Raw genomic sequence first — 17,570 nt, forward strand, 5'->3', positions numbered from 1 at the left:
GCGTGTCCTTCAGCTACAGGCATGATCCTCCCAGGAATCTTTCTTTCTGCCTTTCTTTAAATTAAGACTTCACATCTGCTGTATTTGACTGGAAAAAGCTAATAGATAACCCCAAAAACTGAAAAGGACAAACTCTTGCTGCCTTGGCTGAGCCAAGATGATACCACCATATAATTCCCAATAGGGGTGCTCAATCCCCCTACTAGCCTGGGTTTTTCCAACATACTCCGCCAGATAAAATCCTCTCCTTAATACTTGAAGTGTACCTAGGCAGTCTCATTAGGAGCAGATTGCCAGAAAACAGTTTTGGCTAGATCCAACAACAAGTGATGAAGAGGCTCATGTGATGTACGGGTATGATGGCTGCTGTAGGACAGGCGGCCACAGGTCTGTTCCATGCAGCAGTAAAGAGTTTGAGCACCTGCTACAAACCATAGCAGGGAACTTTATGGCGCATGAAGCATTCCAATAAACAATGCCCAAAGGCTGACCAAAACCATCCAAGTAGCGGTGGTACGGGTGCCAGAACACACACTTATAACCCAAACCACAGGTTTTAAGAGTCAGCATTAAATGCAGCATGTTTTACTCCCAGGGACTTTAATGTGTTTTGCTGCTGCTCCCCCAAATTTCTCAGGTTCATCAATGTCTGATTCAAAGAGCAATAACATTTATGCCCACATAACATTTTAAAATTAGCAACATTTCAAAACACATTGGAAGCTCTTCAATACTTGGAGGTGGGTGTGGATTTGTAGAGAAGTAGCAGGTTCTCAAACTTCACCCATCAAGTTTCATACTTGAATTTTAGATTGCTGTTCCAGAGGCACGACTAACAGTTACAGGATGAACCTTAACAGGTAGAAATCACCCATAGCTCTTGTCTACTATCCGAATTGTTTTGTATTGTTGTGCAGCAACCATTATTTGTTTTTTTACAGGCAATTTGTATTTTTACCAATCTCCTCTACTCAGATTTCATTGTTGAGGGCTGATTTTTCCATTTAGTAATTAGGTCATACATTGTATTTATTTTTGAAAATCACAAAGGAATTACAAAACCTATATATTTGTTTAATTTGTGATGACTATTGTTGACCACAAAATTATTTGCATTATATTATCGAAAAATCATTTATTTTTTTAAAAAACACATCTTTTTTTATTAAGGTGCTTTTAACAGTTATAGAACACAGTAGTAGTAAAACACAATCAGGAATTATGCGATTGTGTGGCGATTTTCGCATAGTTCGAGATTTGCCACATAATCCATCGTCTGCAGCATAATCTGCAGAATTTAACAAAATATTTTTTGCTGTTTCTAGCTCAAACGGTTCAAAAGTTATTAAAAATGTGATGACGGGGCGTGGCCAGCCAAGATGGCCATGTGGACGCGAACCAATTCGGCTTCGGTAGCGTCCTTAGCAAAATTGGGGATACTGCAGGAGTAATGAGCTAGCCTGGCAACATAATATACCAGGAAGGTTTGGGCAGTGCACCGGAGCCCTGAGGTCGATCCGATGATTTGGCGATGCAGAGAATAGCAGGGGATTCAGATTGAGGCCGAGAGACAAGATGGCCCCACGGAACGATTGCCGAGTGCCCAAAAGCTCCGCACTTCCTGAAACCTCCTTGCACAATTTCCAGACTTTAGGACACAGACCTGGTGGCTGCTAAGATCCACAGGAAGACTCACAGGAGACCGACCGGAGACCTGGTGGGTGCTGCCCCTGTAGCCGACTGCCTGCCCCGTGATGCAACAGTGGCCGCAGTACAGCGACTCCCCTTGACTGCGGTCCCGGCTATGAGAGGTGGCTGAGGAGGCAGTAGGAGTGCGGCAGTGGCCCCCTGCCGATGCTAGAACAACCAAGGAGCGCGGGGGGAAGACCAGAGGGCCTGGCGGTGCGACTTGCCTGAACCTGACATGGTGCTGCAGGGCACCAGACGATCATAGTAAAGGGGCCAGAGGGCAGCTCTGCTGTATTTTTGGGGGAAATATTGAGGTGGAGAACCAGTGGAGTCTCTAATTAGCTGGGCTTCTGACATTCGAACTGTAGCCCTCCCCCTGTGTACCGGTGTGATATCTGCTGCCTGACCTGATCATAGAGGACACAGGGGAAGAGACCAAATAGAAACCATAGCCATGAGGCTGGGCCTTAATGGCAGAAATAGTGAAGGCTCTTCAGGTATGGCAGCCTGACTCCTAATCCACAAGTGCTACGCCAATCCCCAGCCAACAGCCTGTCCAAGCCAGATCAAGACAAAGGAGGGACGGAACTGATACCTAACTTGGAGGAAGAAGGGTTATGCATTTAGCGCTGCTCCCATACACCGCGTTACTTATACAGGGGCTAGGTCTCCACTCACAAGCTGAGGTGAGTCTGAGCGCAACTATTAAAATACGGGGCATACTCCAGGAGGGGTACAGCCAAGGGGGAATCAAGCTGACTACTGAAACACTACCCCGTGCATACCTTATCTCCCAGTCTCTCTGCCTCCATAGCAGCAACCTAACAGGGTATCGCAGCTGTTCCTCCCCAGCGGAACCGAGAGAACACACAATAGACGCTCCAGGTTCGACCAACATGTCACTTATGAAGGAAGAGCTCCTGGCCTCCCTCCAAGCCTTAAAAAAGGAACTTCGAGAGGAGCTTAAAACAGATTTGACCGCATTCCTGGAATCCCTGCGTACAGATCTACACAGCAAACTGGTAACTCTCCAATAAGATATAGATTCAGTGGGCACCCTAGTCCTGGACCTTGAAACCACAACGGGCCAGGAACATTGCACAGGTCAGGTGGAGGAAATGACACGCATTCTTCACCAACAGCTCCAGAAAACGATAATTAAATGGGTAGATCTGGAAAATACATCAAGACGAGATAATATGCTAATACAGGGCCTAGAGGAGGGAGTTGAGGGCCCAGACTTGGAGGCCTTTGTAACGGGGATCTTCGCAGAGCTACCAGGCTACTTACCACCAAAAGTGAAGATTGACAGAGTTCACAGAGTGGGCCCATCCATGCGAGGAGATCAGGGGGCCCCAGAGATATCCTGGCTAAGTTTAACACTTCCAAGACGAAAGAAGCCATTCTGTTGGCGGCCAGGAAGGCTGATTCAGTCATCTTTCAGGGGGCTTCTTGAACCCTCTTCCAGAACATTCACCCTGTTGTTGTGTAGACGCCAGCAATTTTGCCCAATCACTGACAAATTAAGGTATGAACGCATAAAATATCACTGGGCATTCCCATTTGTGTTGGCATTTGAGCTCAACAACAAACACCAGCATGTTACCGACCTAGCATAAGCTATGATACTACTAGATATGCCTCAGTCAACTGTATCCTCTGTGGAGGAAAATCTGGACTTGTCCCGGGGACAGTCCCATAGTCCGTACAATAAAGGTCAATGCCTTGAGCAGCGCCGTCCACATCAGGCTAAAAATACATGACAAGGCTCGCCACCATGTCCCACGATCTATCCACCACCAGATAACCTATATGATCTCAAATGGCTAGTTGAGACTATGGCTAGGAGAGTTTTTCCACTGCCAGATCCAATGATGGCTGGCTAATGCAGGGCATTTAACTGTTAATTGATTCCTGTACACCACCTGGAGACCAACTTACATCGCCCTGAGAAGTTTAAATGATGTTGCTATTATTGTCTACCTAAGTCTGTTTAGATACCTTCCTAACTCAGCCTTAATCCTGCTACTCCTTGAGGAGTAAAGGCAGCGGTATTGGCCCGATTCACCCAATATGATTTGCGCTTCCCTCCAAGACAACAGGTTTGGGGTTTAAATGTTGCATTACTTGCTATCTTAATTTGTTTTGGTTTGGCTTTTAGGAGCCCCTTTTGGAAGTGGATGCTGACATGGAGGGAGGTGGGGGTACGCCTCTGGGGAGACCCATGGGAGCAGGCTGGGGAAGGGGGGGGCTGAGTGATACTGCAGTACTGAATTTTGCCGGGGAGGCATGCTGGGGACAACCAGAGGGCAGATCAGATACTCACAGCAACTATGGTGATCCCTACACTCACCTGTAATTTTAAGGACCTTAACTCACCAGCCAACCGCCAAAAATTAAGTAAATATCTGAGAAACCACCGTTATGATGTAGTGGCTCGCCAGGAGACTCACCTTAAGAGAGACGAGGATCACAGACTGAAGCACCCAACATATTCCACGTTTTTTAAGTCCTCTGGCTCTACTAAGCACAATGGGGCGACACTGCTCTTTCACTCCTCGATGCAACTTACACCAGAGTGTTGCAAAACGGAGAGGGAGGGTAGGATTGTCATGGTTAAGGGCTGTCTCAGGGGTTTAATATGCACCTTCACCTTGGTATACGTACCAAATTCCAATCAGGCCCCTTTCCTCCATTCTTTCTTGGCATTATTAAGCCAGTTTTGTCAGGGAGACATAATTGTTATGGGGAACTTAATTTAACATGGCATTCTAGCGACAATAGTACTCACGCCTATAGGGCGTCAGCGAGGAGTTTCCCAAGGCCTCTTAGACAAGCTTTCCAGACCTTGGGCCTTCTACATGCATGATGGACTTCCACCCCAAGGCACGTGACAACACGTTTACTTTCACACACATCGAACATATTCCAGATTGAATTATATATTTTTGAGTCAGGCCTCGAGACAGATATTGAGAGGATGGTGACATCTTGTATATCCTATCTCCGACCATGCACTGGTGGGAGTGACATTGGCTTGAGATACCCCACCACTGCGATACTGCCACTGTGTTTTTCCTCCCTCCCCGACATGCGACCACCAGTTACGGGATGACTTCAGGAAAGCAATCAGGGAATACTTTGAGATTAATAACCCCCAGGGGTAAATGAATTGCCCTGAATTCCGCCCTTAATAAACAGAGAGCCTCAGAGCTGACGATACTTGAAAAGGAATTACACACCAAAAAAAAAGTGAACCAGAATTTTGGCTCTCGAACGGAAAGTCACGGCCGTGAGGGGTAAACTGAATGTGATCTATAACAATAGAGCGGAATTCACTTTTCTCCATCTTAGACAGAGCTCTTACTCTTAGGGTAATAAAGTCGCTACTCCTCTGACTCACCAATTAGGAAGCATGCATGGAAAAGAGAATATTGGCGATATATGCACAAAGAGAGGACAGATGGCTACCTCCAACACCAAGAAAGCAAGTATTTTCAAAGACTTTTATGACAAATTATACACGGGAGACTATGTAGACCCCCAAGTCCAGTCAGAGTATTTGAATGAAGTGCAACTACCCCAGATCACAGAAGTCCAAAATGAGGTATTGAGAGAACGAAGAGGTGCGCAAAACTATTACCTTTCTAAAACTTCATAAAGCACCTGGACTAGTTGGCCTCACAGCTCACTTTTATAAAAACCTTTAGTGCAGATCTTATTCCTCATCTGACTCTCCTGTTCCGAAAATTTGTTATACAAGGATCCCTTACTCCATCTATGAATGAGGCACTGGTGATGGTTATTCCGGAACCAGCATAAGATGCGAGCTACTGTAGTTCACAAAGACCCATAGCCCTGCTCAATCTGGATACCAAGTCATATGCAAAGATTTTAGCATCCCGCATTGATAGTTAGATGCCTAACTTGATCCATTCGGATCAATCAGGCTTTATCAAGGGCCGGCAAACCCACAATAACGTGAGACCAGTGTTTTACCTGATAGAAAAAGCCACAAATAAACAGATCGCGGCTGTACTCTTAGGCCCTGACGCTGAATAAGCATTTGACCGCGTTGACTGGTCCTTTCTCTTCCTAACTTTAACACGCTTTTGCTTCTGTGAAGAATTCATAGCTATGATCCGAGCTATTTATGAGGCCCTAAAATTTACAGTATTAATAAGTGGATACAGTTCTGCCCTCTTTCAACTTGGGAGGGGGACGAGACAGGGGTGCCCTCTATCCCCACTGTTATTTTCCCTAAGCATTGACACTTATTCCAAAGGCTTAGAAAGATGTAACATATCTAGGCATTTGAATCACTCCCACAATTGCAAGCCTCTATAAGGCCAACTCTCCTACACTCCATCAATTGAAAGCAGACCTCAGATGATGGACTCCTATTTTCACATCATGGCTCGGTCGCATTAATGTGGTTTATATAACTACCTCACCTACGGTTCTTTGTCTTTTCCAAAGGCTCCCCCGAACTCTGGAACATGACTTTCTCCGACCCTCCGCTCACTCATTACCTAATTTATATGGCAAAACTGCAGACCTCGACTACCGGACACACTCCTTAGACTACCTGGGGGGGGCCAGTGGGCCAGCCCTACCAGACTTCCACTTTTGTTATAAAGCGGCTCCATTACGAGTGACTGCTGAAGGGTCTCTTAGAGTTTCGGACAAGCACTGGCTGCATATGGTCAGGGATATAGTGGGGAGAGCCAAGTGGAATGTACAATGGTATGACCCCTGAAAACCTACCTCAGCCCCCCCCCCTCCCCCCCACAAGAACTCTGAAAAGCTGCCACGACTTGAATAGACAGGTGAAGTGGACAACCTTCCCCTCCCCATATTCGCCCATACACTATAACCCTGCCTTCTCACCCGAGAGAATGTGTTCAACCGAAAGGAGAATATAGCAGCGTGAGCTACTTCATCACAGTAGAAATTACAAACTCTTAGATGCCTACTGTGCCAGGATGTGTACAGCTCCTGGAAGACACATCTGAGTTCATTTTTTTGCACCAGTACATCCTTCTCTGTTGAGGCCAGCCTTTATAGTCTTGATATAAGCAGCTCATGAAATCCTCATTTTGAGTCCATGTCTCTAAAGTGAGCAGGTGCCCCTAATTTGGGTGTTTAGCCCAAAACACCTCCCTACAAATTCGATAAGGGCAGACATCCAGAATTCACAAGTATATGGTGTTCATTACCTGCAGCACCTGGGGGTAGTCAAAGACTTGGTTCTTGACACAGCGTTTGCGCAGAGAGGAGACGCCGTCAGACAGGTTGGAACACTTGTCGAGGATCATGACAGACTCTCCGTGCTCGGCCTGAAGTGCCTCCAGGTCACTCCGATACTCAGGATGCAAGGTTGCCTGGGACGATAGGAGGAAATACTTGCGGGTGCTGGAAATAAACAGAGGTACATTCAGCATTATATCTCCCAAGAGGAACATGCATTCATGTTTTTTTGTTTTTAAATGTAATGGGAAAATTAACAAGGCCACCTATCGGCCATGCCTCTGCACTCTAAAGGGTAAAAGTAGAGTCGATGACCACAAGCTCAGATATTAGGAGGGGAATCAAAATGCATGTGCCAGACTTGGACAATCAGTGCTGCAGACCCCTTAACTATCAAACTCATACTCATTATTTTATGAAAAACATTAGTTTTATTATTATTTTTTACCCTTGTTTTAGGTCTCCTCTGACCTACCACCCCCAGCTCCAACTCACCATCCTGCCAGCACCTGACAACAAAGACCACGGCAAAAAAGCCACAACTTCCCAGAACCGGCCACAGAACAGACTGTTGGAATACGCAACTACCGCCTGCTGCTGTGGTATACAGTTAGAATAGAATCGTCCAGACAGTAGACCAAGATTCCGCTACCAGAATCAGAAAGATGCCACATCAGTGATGACCGAGAAACTCTGTGCTCCAGGGTTAGGGTAACTACTTCCAACTTGCATGCAGGCTCATGTCCAGTGCTGGACTTGGCCCAGTATGCAGGATCACTCCCAAGCCTTTTCCTTTCACCCATCATGTTTTCTGAACCTGTTTTAGTTGGCTTTTATGACGGTGCACGTGCCTATGGCTAGCCAGTGCTACAGTGCTTGTGCTCTCCCCCAAAACATGGTACAATTGGCTTACACCCGATTGGTACATTGAATTTACTTGTAACACTATCTTTTATAGTATAACTGGTACCGAGTGCCTGTAAATTACATGCTACTAGTGGGCAGCAGCACTCGTTGTCCCACTTATTAAAAGCAGCCTTTTAAACATGACTTAGGCCAGACATTGCAGCATGTAGTGCAGTTTTAAACTTCCAATTCGACCTGGCAAAATAAACCTTTTCAGCCTAAGCTTTCGTTTTTAATACATATATGCCACCCCTAAAGTAGGACATAAACAGTCAATAGTGCAGGGTGCATTGCATTTAAGTTTTACACATCCTGGTAGTGAGTAAAGAGGGTTAAATGGTAAGTGAAGGAGGATGAGGAAAAAAGGACTGGCAAAGTCAAGATGTCTTGCTTTTAGAACTGCCTTTGCCAATGCTTTCTGTCAATGCAGAGCAGTATCAATAAAAAGCCAAATGCTTTTGTGAATGATAGAGGCATCAGCACATAAAAAGTGTGGTGATGTGCACACATGTGCATGCCATTCAGTAAACATGTGCACACGTGATGTCGTAGGAGTGTGCCAACTGATTGGCATGAACGTTATTTTCTTTTCTCTTTTTGTTTTTATTTACTGATTCAAGATGGCGGAAGTAAAATGGGGATGTAAATTTAAAAACAAACAAATTGTTCTTACCCATGCAAAAGTGTTTTTTTGTTTTTAAAGTGGAGCAGCCAAGCAACAAACAACTGCTGCTAGGCCCTCAATTTTTTAATTTTTTTTTATAAGAAGCGAATGAGATGGGGACGCAACACAGTAGTGTGTGGGAGGGAAGCAATGGTGGGTGGGCGGGCGGGGAGGGGTACATACGGTGGGGGGAGGACAGAATATTTAAAACAACCTGAAAAAACTAAAACAAAAGGAGGACAAAGCATTGAACAGGGGTGCGGAGGGACAACATTGAGCATCTAGGCTGTGGGGCAGGTGTGGAACAATGAGCAGAACATGGTGAAGAGAGCAAGTGGGGGAGGAGTGTGCAGGGATGTGGGGGAAGGAGCAGTACACATGTTAGAGATCCTTATAAAACATGTACTCTCATAGAGGGAATAAATAAAAAGAAAATAAGTAGTTATCTATATGTGTGCAGGGGTAGAAAGCAAATCAGACAATTAAAAGGATATGGTCCAGTGGAGGGGCAGAAACTAACAGGAAGACAAGCCATCAAAAAAGAAGCAAGAGGAGGATTTACAATTAAGCCAATCAATTGTAAGCAATGGGCGGACTTTAAGGCCAATGTAGATGTTCGCTATGGTACCCAAGAGGCATTTTGCAGCCAACTATCTGGTAGGCGTGACCTAAAAAGGGAAGGAGGTCATGGAGTAAAGAAGTGCGGCAGATGTATAAGAGACGGAAATAAACTACTGAGGAGAAGGGCAGTGGAGGATGGCAAGAAAGAATGAGAATGTGAGGAGCCGGTGAAGAGTAGATGGGAGGGTAGTGTGAAAAGGAGTTTTCAAAGGAGACTAGTTATTAAGGAGAAAGTAAATGACCAGTTGCAGAAGGAAACAGATTGGAATTGGTAGGGGGGTCCTAGGAGAATGACACAGAACAGATAACTGTCTGTGAAACTGTAAAGTATTGGAGGCAAAATAAATACTCCTAAGATGGCTATCAAAATACTACAACTATATATCTAGGACGAAAGAGAACAGCTATTTGGACAAGTGGGGATGAAGTCATTTTCACAAAGGAGATACCATGTTCAGTAGCTGAACTGTGTGTGATTTATGTGTGAGGGACTTGGATTTTATTGCCCTCTGAAGCCTTGACCTGTCCAACGAGGAGGATCAAAGTCCTGCCCAACAATTCTAGGTATGGTGATAGTCCCCACGGTGGATGGGTTTGTTTTAGGGTGGGAGATATGAAGTGGAGACTACTGAGGGCAGGAACCAGAGTCCTTGGTTGTGCAGAGCAGCAATCTGTTCATGAAAGAGCTGAAGGAGTCCAGCTAAAATATTTTTCATTATTTGCGAGGAGTCGTAATAGAACTCAAAACATGGCCTTGCCTCATAACAGCTGTGAGCATGATACATGAGCTGTGCGGCTGCATAACAACCCCACACCTCCCAGGAAAGAGGCGAACCCATCAATGAGGAATTCTCCAGAACAAGTAATACCAACATTCATGCATCCTTACCCAGGAGCCTTCTCAGGCAGAGTGACCTCGGCAGACAACCGACTGAATACAGGAATGCTCACATCATATCCCTGGCGATAGGTCCATGTGGAGAAGCCTCCTCCAGCCAGCAGGGCCCTGCAGCAAAAAAGACATGGTAACATAGCTCAAGAAACATCAGAGGAAGCTCAGGACTACATTCCACCATCAGTGCTGAATTCTGCAGCACATTTAACTTGATTGTGGAACATTTGAATGAGCATGTGGATTCTAATTAAACATGCAAATTAAACTCTCATCTATTATGTGTAGGGCATGTGCAAATTCAATTATCTTGGCTCCATCATGATGGTGTTCAAAGGCATGTCGTCCACTTCTATATTTGTGGGTGTGTACCAGTATGTTTTCTTCTCAGTACCCATACAGTGCTGTACAATGCCGTGCAGTCTACTTTTTGAGTCCCAGTTATTGTTTTGTGTACTAATTTGCATATTCTCATCTAAGCATTAAGGAAAAACCACAAGAAGTCCATTGTACCTGGCAAAGCCAATTATATACATGACCAATCTCATCTTCAAACAACCCCGATGGTGCCTTGTTGAGGTACATCCAGGACAACAATCTATCCTTGACAAAATCACGATACTAGTCCTCCCTTCCCAAATGTAAATAGTTTATAGGTTTCTTCACTAACAAAATAGAATCCAAACAAGACAAAATCGTACATTCCTCTGAACAAGAGACAATCTTTCACTCTAAATCCTCTGCCACACTGGCCACCATTTCAATTATAGAATTGGAAACACTTTCTAAACTGTTTAGACATCTGAAAGCCACCATCCATTTTTCAGACACAAATCCTGCTCCGATCATAAATGACAATTTGCATCTCTCCGAGACAGCCAAGTTTCTGTAAACACATTCATCACTCTCATAAGGCTTCATTCTCCAGTTCTCTAAAAATAGGCAAGCAAATGTCCATCCTCTAAAAACAAATCAATAAACTAAACTGAGCCAGACCCAGAAAAGCCACTGAATGTTGTTTGTCCATCTTTATTGCTCATTCACTTTGAGAGCAATAAAAATGCATTTAAATCTTGTTATCTTGTCACATTTGCTCCGCTTTCAGAGACAGATCAAAAGTCAGTTTGTCTTCCTACTCGCCAGAAAGGGCGAGTAGGCACTAAAAAATAGCTAGTCCTGATTAAATCTGCTTTCATAGCAAGCAGGCGAGTGCATTTTTCGAGCACTCTACTGTTACAGCACTACTTACACCAAATGTAACTACAACTAATCGGTTTGAATTGTTCATTTAATTCATAAAGTCTTCAATCTGTTACCTCTATTTCAGGAACTACCTTGTTTGCTGCATTTCGCTTCCTATTTGGAAAGTGTACTAGGTACAGTATTTCTACAGACCAATGTAAATAAATCATTGTTATTTATCTGCAGAAAAGTGGCTGTACTGTCTTGTGTAATTGTTTGGCTAACCACATAAAAGTTTTTCTGTCTTTAAAATATCTCTATTGTAACAACATGAAGCAGGTTATAGGTTCTCCCAAGTTGTTCTTAACTACTAGACGTTAATCTTTACTGTTGAGTACATTGTATTTTTATGTGCCTCCATCACTAGGCACCCACCACACATTCACCAAATCAATTACAGCGCCTACACACATGCATGGACCTGCAGGAGGTGGAAAAGGTGCACCCTAGAGTTCCAGGCACTCAGCCTTGTGGAAGAAGGGGGGAGGTGCACCAGAGAGTACCAGGCACTCAGCCTTGTGCAGGGAGGTGGGAAAAGTGCAGCAGAAAGTTCCAGGCCCACGAGGGTTCCAGGCATTCAGCCTCGTGCAGTGAGGTGGGAAGATGAAAGACACAAGGGAATCGTTGAAAGGCAGACGAGGGGTGCAGGCAAGGGCCTACAGAGGCACAACAACATAGGAACTAAAGGCGCTATGCCTGTAACACCCTTCATGGACGATCACCTTCCGCGCTGGGCCATGAACACAACTTAGGAAACTCGAAGGTCTCCAAAAGACAAACTACGTGTCCCACAAGAACAGACACTGCCCTGAAGAAGACCTTCCACCCAACTCACACCTAGGTCCAACCCAAAAGGACGAAACAAGTCGGCACATTCCAAACTGAGGCCAAGAGTCCCCATGAACAATTGGTTGGAGCACAAAAGGCACTATAAGCTAAAGGGTAATTAAGGTTGCTTAGACAGGAGTCCATCTAGTCATGCTCTGACCTCTACAGGACCCTATACTATCATAAAAGTGTACGAGGACACAAGGGCAACAGGTCCCAATATCAAATTCCAGTTGGACACTTCAGGACAAATACATACAAACAGGATTTGTAATTCTATGTTGGATGTGTGCAATGTAGGAAGTCACGTCTCATTGTACATGAAATGTCTATGTGTAAAATGTACTGTCACTTTATGTTTTAATCATTATCTCATTTATTTTTGTGTTGCAATGTTTCGTCATAGCGTCATGTGTAAACATGTATGTTACTGTTCCAGTTAAATGTAAAAACATGATATGAAATCTAAAAAACAGAAAAAGATAAATATCAGACCAAGTTAAGTACCTGCCACATGAGTCTTTGACAAAACCGGTTGGGTTTCACATTTAAAGCAGGATACGTGAAACGCCAGTTTTTTCAAAGAGGTAAATCTAAGTAAGGTCCGTTCATTGGTTGAACACGGGTAGAGAGACTCCTGTAGCTCTCCACAGATTAAATAAGTACAATCTATGGTCTGGGAGGCATTGTTTTATATCAACTTAATTTTGATTCCAGTCTCCACAGTCCATAACTGAACCACCATATCAGAGAGGTGGGAAAGGTGCACCAGAGAGTTACAGCCACTCAGCCTTGTGCAGAGAGGTGGGAAAGTGCACCAGAGAGTTACAGGTACTCAACCTGATCGGAGAGATGGGAAAGGGCACCAGAGAGTTACAGGCACTCAGCCTTATCAGAGAGGTGGGAAAGGGAACCAGAGAGTTACAGGCACTCAGCCTTATCAGAGAGGTGGGAAAGGGTACCAGAGAGTTACAGGCACTCAGCCTTATCAGAGAGGTGGGAAAGGGCACCAGAGAGTTACAGACACTCAGCCTTATCAGAGAGGTGGAAAAGTGCACCGGAGAGTTACAGGCACTTAGGACACCAGAGAATTACAGACACTCAGCCTTATCAGCGAGGTGGGAAAGGGCACCAGAGAGTTACAGGCACTCAGCCTTATCAGAGAGGTGGGAAAGGGCACCAGAGAGTTACAGGCCCTCAGCCTTATCAGAGAGGTGGAAAAGGGCACCAGAGAGTTACAGGCACTCAACATTATCAGAGAGGTGGGAAAGGGCACCAGAGAGTTACAGACACTCAGCCTTGCCAGAGAGGTGGGAAAGGGCACCAGAAAGTTACAGGCACTCAGCCTTATCAGAGAGGTGCGAAAGAGCACCAGAGAGTTACAGGCACTCAGCCTTATCAGAGAGGTGGGAAAGGGCACCACAGAGTTACAGGCTTTCAACCTTATCAGAGAGGTGGGAAAGGTGCACCAGAGAGTTACAGACACTCAGCCTTATCAGAGAGATGGGAAAGGGCACCAGAGAGTTACAGACACTCAGCCTTGTGCGGGGAGGTGGGAAAGGTGCACCAAAGAGGAACAGGCACTCAACCTGATCAGAGAGGTGGGAAAGGTGCACCAGAGAGTAAATGGCACTCAACCTTATCAGAGAGGTGGGGAAGGTGCACCACAGAGTTACAGGCACTAGGCCTTGCAGAAACCGATTTTAAAAGTGAGACAGTTTTAATAAAAGCACTATGCCAAGCGCGACCCTTAGCGAGCGCGCACTTAGGACCTGGCCCCCCGTACCCGCGACACACCCCCTTAGCCCGGCCAGCAGCCTAATTGGCTGCTGGCCGGAGGTAGTGCTTCCGGGTCACCGTGACGGGTGCCCGGCGCAAGTAGCGTTCCGGAGAGGTGGAGCCAGGGTGGGGCTATTTAGGCCCCAGACTCACCTCCACTCCTTCTCTTTCCCGCTCACTCCTGCTCCTGAAGACTTTGTGCGATCGACTGGAACGGCAACCGGATCGACTGAAACTGCGTCGGTGTTCGCAGCGGCTGGTACTCTTGGGGTCTATCGTCGCGGTCGGTTGGTGTCGCGTTGCAGCACTCGAAGCATCTCGGGGCGTCGCGGACTTCTAAGGTGAGGTGTCTGGGGCGGTGGGGAGCGCTGTGAGGTTTTCGGGGCACGGTGGGCGGCCAGTGGTGCTTTAAGCTTTGTGCCGTGGTCACCCTAGTGGCGGAAAAGAGGCCACAGAACAGTGATTTTCATGGTAACGGGAGGCCCGCTGGCATACTCCGAGGCCAGCACTGAGGGGAGAGACGGTAAGCTCTCCGCAGGGAGAATGGAGACATCGGCTGGAGAGGCAAGGGCGACAGGTGACGTGAGCCTCCTTGGCAGCCTGGTGGTAGAGGGGTGGGCCCCCAGGAAAAAGACAGACAAGGACCGAACGCTGGGGGGCTCACCGCTCTAGGACGCAGGTGGGTTGCGCCTTGCGTGGTTCTCAGAGAGGGGATGCGAGACAGAAGGCCCCTTAGTGCTGGAGTACTTAGATATCGCATAAACAGTGATTATGAACGCTTGTAAATATTAAAAGTGTGATTAAGTGAATTTTAAATTTGAAAGTTAATAATGTTTTACTTGTCATGTTTATGAATGTTTTGTTTGATTAAACATGGCCGTTTTTAACCACACCATTGGACTGACTAGTTTATTGTGGGTTTACTGCAGGTTGGGTCGTGGGTTCCCTGGGGGGTCCGGGCCCTATGCCAAGCGCAACTCTTAGCGAGCGAGCTCTTAGGACCCGGCCCCCGTACCCGCGACACACCCCCTTAGCCCGGCCAGCAGCCTAATTGGCTGCTGGCCGGAGGTAGTGCTTCCGGGTCACCGTGACGGGTGCCCGGCGCAAGTAGCGTTCAGGAGAGGTGGAGCCAGGGTGGGGCTATTTAGGCCCCAGACTCACGTCCACCCCTTCTCTTTCCCGCTCACTCCTGCTCCTGCCTGGACCTGAAGTCTTTGTGCGATCTCCCACCCACCCGTCCCTAGAGCGCGCACTTAGGACCCGGCCCCCCGTACCCGCGACACACCCCCTTAGCCCGGCCAGCAGCCTAATTGGCTGCAGGCCGGAGGTAGTGCTTCCGGGTCACCGTGACGGGTGCCCGGCGCAAGTAGCGTTCAGGAGAGGTGGAGCCAGGGTGAGGCTATTTAGGCCCCAGACTCCACTCCTTCTCTTTCCCGCTCCTGCCTGGACCTGAAGACTTTGTGCGATCTCCCACCCACCCGTCCCTTAGATATATGGTTTGGGGATAGGTTAGGTGGGAGGGTTTGGCGGAAAAGATGCCACAGAACAGTGATTTTCAGGGTAACGGGAGGCCCGCTGGCATACTCCCGAGGCCAGCACTGAGGGGAGAGACGGTAAGCTCTCCGCAGGGAGAATGGGGACACCGGCTGGAGAGGCAAGGGCGACAGGTCACACGAGCCTCCTTGGCAGCCTGGTGGTAGAGAGGTGGGTCCCCGGAAAAAGACGGACAAGGACCGAGGGCTGGGGGGCTCACCGCTCTAGGACGCAGGTGGGTTGCGCCTTGCGTGGTTCTCAGATAGGGGATGCGAGCCAGAAGGCCCCTTAGTGCTGGAGTACTTGGATATCGCATAAACAGTGATTATGGACGCTTGTAAATATTAAAAGTGTGATTAAGTGAATTTTAAATTTGAAAGTTAATAATGTTTTACTTGTCATGTTTATGAATGTTTTGTTTGATTAAACATGGCCGTTTTTACCCACACCATTGGACTGACTAGTTGATTGTGGGTTTACTACAGGTTGGGGCATGGGTTCCCTTGGGGGGGTCCGGGCCCTAATACTATATAAACATCTCTACAACTATTTTACATCTGCCTTCGGTTCACCATCACCTTTCTCTTCACTGTAGTTATAACTCACAGCAGTCCGGGCCGCCTTGACCCGCAATGATGGTGCCTGCCAGGGGGGGTCCAGGTCTAGGCCTGTAGCAGGGCCTATTAAACTCTCCCTTGTCCGTGGGGGGTTGGGAAGGGGAGGGGGCAGGCCGGGGTGACACTCTGGGACACAATGAAAGCAATCACGAGGCAGGCGGCCTGTGATCTCGATGGCATCTCTGCGCATCACCCTGGCGCCCACGTGCTCAGACTCCAGGCGACCGCGAGCGCTGCATGGGTCTGGCATCTCTGCATGTGTCATCGGCTCTTCATCAACAGGGAGGAGATGGAGGAGGACAAGATGGCGGCTGCTGGGTCAGGGAGGGGGCAGAGGGGAGGCATCGGAATGGGACGACATCCCAAGGTCTTCTTACACGAGAGCGCTCTCGGCTGCGGTGGAACACAAGGCTCTGCGTCCCTGCAGGGGTGCCCACCCCTAACCCCCCCGTGTCAGTGCCCAGGATCACACATCTGCATCTGTCAACAGAGGGCCAAGACACCAGCAACGACAAGGACAAGGTCCGATCACGTCTCAGGAGCGGGGTTCCCGTGAAAGCCACGATGCACCCTTGGGCTGGCACTGGTGGGAGTCCAGTAGCCGGCCACTTGGGGCAGTGCACTACTGGGGTGCGGGGGCGGCAGGTCCGTGCAACAGGTTTCACTTCTTTCAGAAACACAAACGCCATGAACCTTTGACACGAAATACAGGAAGCCGTTTGTGCGGCACAGTCAGTAGCCATCGTTGTGTACCTCCAAATCTTATTGTAATAACCTGCGGATCAGGGTCTCGATTATATGGCACTATTTTAAAACAAAAACAAAAAAATAGAACGAAACAAGTGCAAAAACGCTGCCCACACATCGACCATACATAAACAACATGACCTGCACAAAAACCAACAATCAAGACCCTCCCAAAAATATGACGCGATTGGAGCTTAGCCATCACTTCACCCGATCTTCTACATATGGGATTGAGTCTGGCTAGATCACTGATTATAAATTCGGTAGAAAGTTTGGGAGGGAGATAGTCATGTGAGGTCGATAGGTCTGACTAGATTTTGGAGTATTATTATTTTTAATAAGGCCGTTTCCACGGAATATCTTTAGCAAAGGAACCACTTACGTGACGTCAAAGCATGCATGCAGGATAGTAATGCACACAGCACACGCTCGAGGCATCTCCGCTTACACCCCGTCAGGTGTGCACACTTACAATGTCCTAGTGACCCCACCCCCTTCCTCCAGTAGGCCAGTGCCGATGGGTCAGTGACGTCAGAGGTTCTTTCAGGTAACTAGTCTGTGTCCGGCACTCCATGTATCAGCTAGCTGTGGAGGGTTAATGCGCTGTGATGTAGTTTTCTTTAAAGATCCGAGCCTTCAACTCTTCCCTACACTGGAGCAGCGTGGGGCGATCGTGAGGGATACAGGGATGCTGTTCCAGATCCTGGGAGCACAGATGCTGGGGCGATCCTGATGGATACAGGGATGCTGTTCCAGATCCTGGGGCGATCGTGATGGATACAGGGATGCTGTTACAGATCCT

General features: G+C 47.3%; 1 protein-coding gene across 1 annotated transcript in view; it reads right to left on the reverse strand.

Moving 5' to 3' along the window:
* EXT2 (exostosin glycosyltransferase 2) overlaps positions 1 to 17,570 on the reverse strand; it is a 399,733-nt gene that overhangs the window by 314,369 nt on the left and 67,794 nt on the right. The window contains exons 4-5 of the mRNA XM_085643454.1: positions 10,020 to 10,136; positions 6,909 to 7,104 (exon numbers count right to left, since the gene is read on the reverse strand). Coding sequence (XP_085499580.1) covers positions 6,909 to 7,104; positions 10,020 to 10,136 — 313 coding nt within the window. The remainder of the gene's footprint in view (positions 1 to 6,908; positions 7,105 to 10,019; positions 10,137 to 17,570) is intronic.

The sequence above is a fragment of the Triturus cristatus genome, chromosome 3_1 (assembly GCF_964204655.1).
Source record: "Triturus cristatus chromosome 3_1, aTriCri1.1, whole genome shotgun sequence".
NCBI lineage: Eukaryota > Metazoa > Chordata > Amphibia > Caudata > Salamandridae > Triturus > Triturus cristatus.